At 34.0% G+C, this 10,854-nt stretch overlaps 2 protein-coding genes across 2 annotated transcripts; one reads left to right on the plus strand and one right to left on the minus strand.

Moving 5' to 3' along the window:
* Positions 1-3,446: 3,446 nt before the first annotated feature.
* Positions 3,447-5,250, minus strand: LOC115958992 (anthocyanidin 5,3-O-glucosyltransferase-like). Its single transcript, XM_031077273.1, has one exon. The coding sequence runs from the start codon at positions 4,908-4,910 to the stop codon at positions 3,489-3,491; it is 1,422 nt and encodes a 473-aa protein (XP_030933133.1). The 5' UTR covers positions 4,911-5,250; the 3' UTR covers positions 3,447-3,488.
* Positions 5,251-7,897: 2,647 nt separating this feature from the next.
* LOC115960837 (UDP-glycosyltransferase 88B1-like) lies at positions 7,898-9,784 on the plus strand. The gene has a single exon (XM_031079829.1). It carries the CDS (start codon positions 8,009-8,011, stop codon positions 9,434-9,436), a length of 1,428 nt encoding a protein of 475 aa, XP_030935689.1. The 5' UTR covers positions 7,898-8,008; the 3' UTR covers positions 9,437-9,784.
* Positions 9,785-10,854: the final 1,070 nt, after the last annotated feature.

Here is a 10,854-nt window from a genome sequence, read left to right on the forward strand (position 1 = left end):
TGTACAAGTGGAGGGATAGGTTGCAATCTAAAAGACTACATAAAAAAAAGGAATCCCTCCAAATTGGGGGGGGGGGGGATGAGAAACTAAAAGAAAAGAGTAGAACTATGTAGGGAAACCTTGTATCTAAACACTTGAAACTTTTTATGAATATTGGGTCCTCAACTAGACTCATGATAATGCTATTTCCAGATTTAGTACTTTTTATGATTCATTAAGCCCTATCTCCACTAACCTAATAGTTGGACCATAAGAGAGCATTAAAATTGACCTCGCTAGCCCATACTCTAATAAATTAATTGCATTGGGCTTATAAAAACTAACTCTACTATTCTAAGTGAGCTTAGCCTTTTTTGGGCCCGGGTTAGCTGGGAACCAGATTGAAATCCGATTTTTTAGCATAGAGAACTGGGCATGCCCCCAAATTTCGTGAGCCCCTTAAACCAGGGTTGGACTGCACGGTTCATGTAGAATCGGTGGCATGAATCGTACGGTCCAACCCTGGTTCAAGCATGCCTGTTAAATTAGAAAAAATCAGAAAATGCACTTACCAGGATTAGAACCTAGGCACGGCCAAATATGCAGCTGGAGCCTAACCACTCAGCCAAGCATGCAAGCTAATGCGCAATAATAACAAGAAAAATACTTGAAGTAAACTTAATGCTTTTTTTTTTTTTTTTTAATAAAAACAACGTAACACAATTCTATTATACTTAATTAAATTATCCATCTCTTACAAGGAATATAAAAAAATTACAGTTAAAATCCTTCAAAGATATTCAACTTTACTTCAAAAATTAATCATAAATTTTAATGTTTTCATGGTTATTATTTTATTTTATTAACTTTCTTATTTAATTATTAAATATATGCTTGAAAATCATTAAATTTCCCTCACATATATAGATATATTAGTCAATTTTGCTAGTTTGATAAATTTAATATCTATATTTAGGCTTTAACTAATTATTAAATTAATTATGATGTCATTATGGTTCGACCCCAGTTCGACCTCAGTTCGACCTCAAAAACCTTGAATCTCTCCTTTTTACGGTTCAATGAATGGTCCGGGTCTGAAAACCTTATTTACAGGTTCTCAAAAACTTGTATTAAGATTTGTGTGTGTGTGTGTTTTTCCAAAGTCAATAGTTGATGTCAATTTACTTAATTGAAAGGATTTTTGTTACGACTTTTTCAGTAGTTTGTCAATTTTACAGTTTTTACTTAATGAAAAGTATTTGTGTCATGACTTCTAATTTGATATCACTATTGTCGTTGTTGTTGTTGTTGTTTTTGTTTTTGGTTTTTTTTTTTTTTTTTGGGAAATGCATTTTGTATAAAGTATTTCAATCAAAGGTAATAATTTGATTTAAATTAAAATTATTTAGAACTGAATATTTATATTTGTGCTGTTTATGAAATCCTTGAATGGATTTAAAATTTATTAATATGTAAATTTGAATTACAATCGTAACACAAATATGAAAAATACATGTCATATCATCATATACTATATAATAAAAGTTGAACTTAGAAATCTTGGTTGCGCCAAGTGACTTCACTAAATTATAGCAATATTTTGGATAAAACAATATTTTAGAAAGAGACAATATTTTATTTGTTTTTATCAATTTATTTAGATAAAATAACAATAACCTTTCAAGAAAAGAGATAAAATAACAATAATTAGTGGTTTAACAAAACATGCAATATGCATTTAAGTTTCATTTGATAGAGACAACAACTTATTTGTTCTTATCAATTTCTTTAAATAATGTAACAATACATTTTAACAAAACGTGCAACATGCATTTTAGATAAAATTACAATAAGGGTTTTAACAAAACATGTAGTATTTGTTCTTATCAATTTCTTTAAATAATGTAACGATAAGTGTTTTAACAAAACATGCAACATACATCTAAGTTTTAGTTGATAAAGACAACAACTTATATATAAATATATATATATATATATATATATATATTTATATTATCAATTTTTCTAGATAAAATAACAATTAGTGTTTTAACAAAACATGCAACATGCATCTAAGTTTCAAAATTTTAAATCAAACTCCAACTAAAAAATCTATTATCAAAATTTCAAAACTTATATATATATATATATATATATATATATATGTGCACCAATGATCTTTCCATAAAATCTCTCTTGCAACCCACATTTTGTTTTGTTTTGTTTTTTTTTTTGAGTTGCAACTTATGCATATTTATTTGTATTAGAATGATATCTATGTTATATATATTCATAGGAGTTGATAAATTTATATGATACTCTCTCTCTCTCTCTCTCTCAATTTATTTCCTAATAAAAAACTACTTTCATTTAGTATTAAATTAATTTTTTTATATTAATTGTTAGGATATATTTCCTCAAATTTAAGGATAAAATTAAGAATAGTTTAATTTACATAAAAATTTATCATTTAAATTTTATTCAAACTAAAAATCTATTATAATTTTTTTTTTAACTTCCTTCCCTAGAAAAAAAAAATTTAAACTGAAATCTGGAATCCCACACAACACCCCATGCTTTTTCCCCTCAAGTTGCATCTTTGTTTTAATAATTATTTAAAAATTTTATTTTATTAATTATTAGGATATATTTTCTCAAATCAAGGGATAAGATTTAATTATAATTTAATTTAGATAAAAATTAATCATCTAAGTTTTAGAAATTTAAATTCCACTCCAACTAAAAATATATTATCAAAATTTCAAAACTTATATACATTTACCAATAGTTTATCCATAAAATCCTTCTTTCACCCCATGTTTTTTTTTCTTCAAGTCGCAACTTACACATATGTATTTTTATATAATAGTTTTGATTAATTAAATAAATTCATCTTACTTTTTATTATTTGTTTCTAAATTTTTATGTATGGATATTATGGCAAAGAAAGTTTACTATAAAGGAGCAAAACAAAGGACACTCATTTAAGTTCTTGATTTCTCTTAACTAATTTTTTTATTAAAAAAAATCTAAAATTTTGAACTATTTTGTGTGTTTTAGGTTTTGGTTATTTTATGTATTTAGTTTGTAGTATTTTGATTTTTCAATTGGCTATCACTACAAAATATTTGGTTCAAAACATGTTTTTCCTGTGTTGTAGTGCAATTTATTAATGTTGATCTATTTTTATATTTTAAAAATTCTGTTTTTACTTTGTGTTAATTTTTTAGTATGCGGAATTCCTCCCATACTAAGTATGCTACCATTGGCACACCATTCTTTTCATTCACTCTCTACCAAAACATATCCCATTCATTTTCATTCCTAACAGTCAATACAACCATTCTTCTTCCCTTTTTTTTATTCCCTGAATCTTTCAATTATACAAGCACAATTATTCGGCCTCATATACGAGATACTGTTAAGTGTTAACACTAGTATTCCTTTGAAACTGGGCAACACTATTGTAAATCAAGGCAATAAATTAATCACACAGTATATAATTCATGTTAGGTTTGCTTCCACAACTGGGCCAATTTGGCTAATGCAACATGAGAGGAACCACCTTCTTTCTGGGCTACCATAGCTTCATCTCTGAAGCCCAAAACTCTCTCTCTCACCTCTTTCCCAACTTCTGACTCAAATAACTCCCTCACTCGCTTTTCCAACTCTTCTGCACTCACCAACCCATCTTCCATCTCCTTTAAACCCAATGCCACCTTCATTTCCTCCACCAAAAACACCCTATTCAACCTTTGCTCCGCATACAATGGCCACGCAACCATTGGCACACCAACGTTAATTGCTTCAAGCACTGAGTTCCACCCACAGTGAGTCACGAACCCACCCACCGACTCATGACTCAGCACTTCCACCTGTGGAGCCCATTGTTTCACCACAAACCCCTTATCCTTTATCCTTTCCAAGAAACCTTTTGGCAAGAATTCCTCCAAGTTTGGCTCTTTCTCATTATCCGGCGGTGGATTTCTTACCACCCACAAGAACCTTTGACCACTATTTTCTAACCCCACCGCCATTTCTCTCAACTGTTTCGCTGAAAACAATCCCATGCTTCCGAAAGATAGAAACACAACACTCCGACTCGGTTGGGAGTTTAGCCATTTCAAACACTCGTGCTCATCTCCATCTTGAATGCTGCTTGATATCAATGGTCCAATACAAAATATTGGGGGAGTTAGTCCATCTGGGACACATAGTCCATCCGATATTGCCTTGATAGCTTTTTTTTCAAGCAAGTCGAACGTGTTTACAAAAATCCCATTTGATTTGGCCATGTGAGTTGCTGTGTTTAAGAAATATTCATACCGTTGAGTGGTACGATCTGATATACCTCCTGGCATGTCCGAAGCTGGGATAGGCGGTGTGCCAGGAATATCAAAAAGCATGTTACCGAGATCTTCGAAGCTTTTATCCACGTTTTTATGCAAGGTGGGCATGTATAGAAACAAAGCTAGACCGCTTGCGCCAGAGGTGAAGAAATAGTAAGTGGGAATGTCAAGGTTTGTGGCCACTTCGAAAGCAGCATCACAGAAGAAATCCATGATAAAGGCTCTGAGTTTGGAGGTTTGGGAAATAGTTTTGAGGGTTTGGTGGAGATTTGGGTTGTTGAGGCGTGGGATTAAGAAGCTGAGTTCTACAGGGGAAGCAGTATTGCGTGGAATTTCAGAGATGGGGGGTAGGTGTTGGAATGTGATAGATGGGGTGGTGGAATTGACGGTGGCGATGTATTGGGTAGTAGAGCTTGCTACATAATTTGGTGCGGTGGAGTTAGTATTTGTGTTTGGGTCGCTTAAGATGAGGATTGTGATGGAGAAAGAAGGTTGATGTTTGAGTATGAGCTTGCCAAACTCTACCATGGAGATCAGATGGCCTCTGCCTGGAGAAGGGTATAGAACTATGGCATCCTCCATTGTCACAAGAAAGAGAAGAATGAGTTGCTGCCTCTTGTGTTTCCGACGTATATCAAGGCTGATCCAGTGGTTAAGTTCACAAAAATTTTAACATAGCACTGGTTACTCCAAACACAATAACAGACACGAAAAGGCTACAGGTAAGAGCAGAAAAAGTAAGAAAGATCCCGAGAGAGAAACTAGAGAGAATGGTAGATGGGAAATAGACACCCACAGACTCCACACTGATAAAATCGGAAATGATAAACTATATATAATATAAACTACACACTGCCTCTCCAAAACTACATATTTATATATTAAAATTGTGGAAAACTCGTGAATGGTGGTAGCTGCGATTGCTCAAAAGAACAATACATGACTTCACGTCACCAACAAAAGTTAATAAATATTCATTTCATATCGGTTTGTGCTTAATTTTTCTGGACAAAGTTCTGTCCAAGCGCACCATCTTCAAGTAATACTGAAACTTTTACGTCACGGCATATGACATCTCGTCGGTATTTTAAATGCTGATTATCTTAAAATCTAATTTTATTAAATTTTACTAAATCCTTAAAAAACAGGTATTTTAGTTGAGTTTTGTCTATATATATATATATATATATATTTATTTATTTAAAAACTTTTTTTTTGGTTAAATAAAAAAAAAAAAAACTTTCATCCATATCAGTTATATATATATATATATATTTATTTATTTAAAAACTTTCAGCCATATCAGATATATATATATATATTTATTTATTTAAAAATTTCATCCATATCAGTTATGTAAGTCCATATAGAATGAAATGACAAGATTCTCAATAAAAAAGAATGAATTGACAAGTGTCTTAGTTCTTATCATTTGAAAATTGAAAGTGGATTTTTTTTTTTTTTTTGGAATTAAAAAATAGACACTGTCGTAGTCCTTATAATATAAATGGACATTATGGAAGTACTTTCTATGTGAAAGGCATAGTGTACCATTAAAAAAAAAAAAAAAAGAAAAGAAGAAGAAGAAGAAGAAGAAGAAGAAGAAGAAGAAGAAGAAGAAGAAGAAGAAGAAAGGCATAGTTCTTATCATCAAAAAATAGGCATGGCTCTTAAATATGTGCCACGTGTGGATGTCTCTTGTCTGTTGACTGTTAGCAGGACTGCATAAATCCCATTCATCTCTCCCATTCATTTTCTTGGTGAAACGTGTCATTCCTAACATTCAATACAACCATTCTTCTTACTTGTTTTTTCCCCCTAAATCATTCAACACAATCGTTCGGTCTTTAGATACGAGATAGTACTGTTTACAAGGATATTCCTTTGAATCTGGGCAACACTATTATAAATCAAGTTAATTATAAATTAATCAAATAATTCACTTAAAATATATCATTCATTTTGTATACATAGTGAGCGTTTGGTTTGGAGGTTTATGTGCGTTTTAGCGTTTGCGTTTTGGGTATGGGACCCACGCTACAGTAAACGCGTCCCTTTTTTTTTTTTTCCTCGCGTTTCAAGAGTAATCAGTTACTGTTCATCACTGTTCAGCCGCAAATATTGACTTTTCCACGGTAGCCACAAATATTGACTTTTCCACGGTGAAACTGAAACTGAAAACATTGTAGTAAAATAATTTAAATGTGTGAATAGTACCGTAGGACCTATTTTTAATGAAAAAATTACTGAAAAGTGGAATTTGTGGATCTGTGAACAGTACACGGATGCATTGTTCATGGTTGACTTGGTTAAATAGTGCGGCTAGAACAAAAAAAAAAAAAAAAAATGAAGTCAAAAAACACAAACGCAACTACTTATAATTCGAATCCAAACACATACATAATTATCGTACGTATCACGTTTACAAAGTGTAGCATTAAAACCATATCATATGATAAAATTTAAAAATTAAAAAAAAAATTAAAAATTTAAAAAATTTAAAAAATTTAAAAAATTTAAAAAAAAAAATAAAAATAAAAAAAAAAAAAAAACGAAAAGAAAAAGAAGATCACATTCTACCCTAGTTCTTCTCAACCTTTTTCATTTCTAGAGGCTCAAATTTACACTTTGGTGTAAGATGCTATTAATTTCAAATTGTGCTTACCAAAAAAAGAAAAAATTTCAAATTGTGTGTGTGCGATTTTATGTGAGTGTGATATACACACTCTTTTGTAAAATTACTTTATATCCTTATAATTAATAATTAGTTTATAATTTATTAAAATAAAATAACAAAATAAATTTTTATGATTTTTTTTTCTCATTCATCTTATTCCTTTCTTTTCTACGTGCCTCCAAATACTAAACACCTACAAAGCAGTGTTTTCTTTCCCTTTGTTTTTTCTCTAAATACTAAATATCGACCCTTACTCCTCATATCCCATAAACATTTATATTTGTGGAGTAACCATCGTACTAAAAGTATATTTATTGCGCATTACCCAAACACAATAAAAAATGAATTTAATATTTTTAATGTATTTTTACAATATCAAACGGATTGTTATTGCAAACTTTGGGAGTGTACTTCCTCCCCACACTGTGTACGTTATTTTATTTTTATTTTTTTTGCTCTACATAAATTAGCTCCTCAACCCCAATGCAAGAGTTTCAAGTGACAAATGTGTTCGGTATGCATGTGCGTGGGAAGGAAATCTATCATGTATTTGATCGATATAGTACCATATATCTCTGCACTTGAGTATCTGTTTACTTACTATTATCTTAAGATATAAAACTAATTTCACTGTATTTGGTATACCTGTGCGTGTTTAATCTGTTGACTTACTACTACAAACAAGAAGTCTAGGTGAAATTATTAAGTAGTTAGGAAGGTGAAATTATTAAGTAGTTAGGAACTATATTATCAACACGCTTACCTAGTTACCTTTGTAGTCCAAGTCAATAGAAAAAAGACAAAGACTCTTTAAAAATAATGATATGCTTACCTGCCACATCATTCCAACCAATGGGAAATACACGGCTCCTTAAAAATGGATGATATGCTTACCTGCCACGTCATTCCAACACACCTATGTGCACTAATATTTACAGGTATGTAAACACACAATGTGAAGCTCTCTTCATAGTTCATACACGCATAGAGTCGAGAGACCAAAATGGAGACCATAGTATTGTATTCATCACCATTCATGGGTCACCTAATCTCCATGGTAGAGCTAGGCAAACTCATCCTCAACCACCACCCTTCACACTCCATCTCCATCCACATCCTCATCACTACTACTCCATCCATCAACGTTGGCTCCACCGCCCCATACATCGCTTCCGTCTCCGCCGCCACCCCTTCCATCACTTTCCACCACCTCCCCGCTCCCTCTCCCCCTCTCGACCCAATTTCCTTCCCCTCCATCGAACTTTTCATGTTTGAGCACCTTAACCGCACCAACCCTCATGTCCACAACGCCCTCTTATCAATCTCTCAATCTTCCCCTATCCAAGCTTTCATTATTGACCTTTTCTGCAGCACCGCCCTCAAAATCGCCACTTCACTCCACATCCCAACCTACTATTTCTTCACATCCGGAATCAGCTGCCTCTCCATGATCATTTACTTACCAAGCCTTCACAAAAGCACCACCAAAAGTTTCAAAGATTTAAACCACACACTTCTTCACGTCCCAGGCTTACCACCCTTCCCTGCATCCCATATGCCTGACCCAACGCTTGATAGAACCAAAGAAACCTATTCATGCTTCGTAAACATCGCAACCCATTTGCCAAAATCCGCTGGAATCATTGCTAACTCGTTTGACTCACTCGAACCAACAGCCTTGGAAACTATATCAAATGGACTTTGTGTCCCAGACGGTCCCACCCCACCTATCTTTTGCATTGGACCATTGATTGCTTCAAATGAACGACGTGGTGATGAAGATGAGCAGTGTTTGAAATGGCTGGGCAAGCAATCTAGCAGAAGCGTTGTGTTTCTGTGCTTTGGAAGCATGGGCTTGTTCTCAAAGGAGCAATTGAAGGAAATAGCTGTAGGGTTAGAGAGAAGTGAGCAAAGGTTCTTGTGGGTAGTTCGGAGTCCACCTACAAAGGAAGAAAGCAAAGACTTCTCGCCAACACCTGAACCAGATTTGGATTCGTTACTCCCAGACGGGTTCTTGGATCGGACCAAAGAGAGGGGACTAGTGGTGAAGCAATGGGCACCTCAGGTGGCTGTGTTGAATCACGACTCGGTGGCTGGGTTCGTGACTCATTGTGGGTGGAACTCGGTGCTGGAATCGGTTGTTGCAGGCGTGCCAATGGTGGCGTGGCCACTGTACGCGGAGCAAAGGTTTAACAAGACTTTGTTGGTGGAGGAGTTGAAGTTAGCTTTGCCGATGAACGAGTCGGAAGGAGGATTGGTGAGTGCGGCCGAGGTGGAGAAGCGAGTTAGAGAGTTGATGGACTCGGAGGAGGGAAACTCAATAAGGGAGCGCGTCAAGGCTAAGAAAGAAGAAGCAATTGTGGCAACGAGTGAAGGTGGGTCTTCACGAATTGCATTGGCCAAGTTGGTTCAGTCATGGAAGCAAGGATGAGATATTATCAGCAGCAAAAAAAGATGTTTCACCATCTCTTTACCAAACACAGGGTGTAGCAGTTTACACTTTAATCTTTATCTTCCTTTTGGGACGCTTGCAGCTTGATGCTCTGTTCTCTGCATGAGTAAGAGTACCTACTTGCTTTCTTTAAGGGCTGGTCCAGCTCTTCTGTTATCTCCTCCATTGTGGCTCTACTTGAAGTAAAGAACTGGGTTTTTTGCTTGTGTTCAAATTGCTTTTGGGTATGGTACAATTTATGTTGCTCAGAGAGTTAAGTGGTTTGGATGGTTTGTAATAGGGGAAAAGTCGGACACGGTGTGTAACAAACATGTCCTTGTTGTTAGATATATAGGCAAAAAAATAAAATATGAGAATTATATTATATGTAAATTATTTCTTGTCTAGTGGTCATCTACCACGATATATTATTTTTGAAATTGATATTATATATATATATATATATAAATAATGGGAGCGAAGGCTAATATATATGGGTGGAAGATGAACTAATGAAGCAACTTCAAAGGGGCAACATCCCTTAAAGTTGCTGCACCCATTTAGTATGTATTTGGATAGGATTATTTCTGCATTTTGCGTCCACGTTTGGACTTTTACGCGTTTCAGCCTTTTTTTTTTTTTCCTTCTCTGTACCGTGATTGTTGACTTAATATAGTGTGAACAGTGCACACCTTAGCAACTTTTCCAGCACATTTTAATCAACTTTTCAGCAACTTTTTCATTAAAAATTAGTCTCACGGTACTATTCACATATTTAAAAATTATTTTACTACAATATTTTCAGTTTTCAGTTTCAGTAAAATAAGTTTTATCCAAACGGACCCTTAATGTGATGAACCCATAAAGAGTAAATGGGTTACATTAAAAAGGGAATAGTGTAAAACAAAAAGTAAATAGTGTATAACACTCCCATCACTCACTAAGAATCTGCCTTGTTACTATCACACACCATTAGTGTGGTGGTTACTTTACTAGTATAAATGTTTGTAAGGGTCAGGGGGTAAGGGTCGGGGTTCAAGTCTCTAGGAGGGGGTTTCACATACATATACATTTAGATTAGATTAGAGTAAAAATTAAAAAGGGAATAGTGTAAAACAAAAAATAAATAGTATATAACACTCCCATCACTCGCTAAGAATCTGCCTCGTTATCATCGCGCACCGTTGGTGCGGTGGTCACTCTATTAGTATAAATGTTTGTAGGATGTTGGGGGTAAGAGCCGGGGTTCAAGTCTCCAGGAAGGAGTTTCATACACATATACACTTAGATTATCATAGAATAAAAATTCTATATTGTATAATAAAAATAATAATAAATTAAAAAAATTATTTAAAAAAAAAACCTACCTCGTTAAAACCTTACCAAGGTAAAACTCAATTGGAAAAAAACAAGTGGCG

This window comes from Quercus lobata, chromosome 9 (assembly GCF_001633185.2).
Source record: "Quercus lobata isolate SW786 chromosome 9, ValleyOak3.0 Primary Assembly, whole genome shotgun sequence".
NCBI classification, from domain to species: Eukaryota; Viridiplantae; Streptophyta; class Magnoliopsida; order Fagales; family Fagaceae; genus Quercus; species Quercus lobata.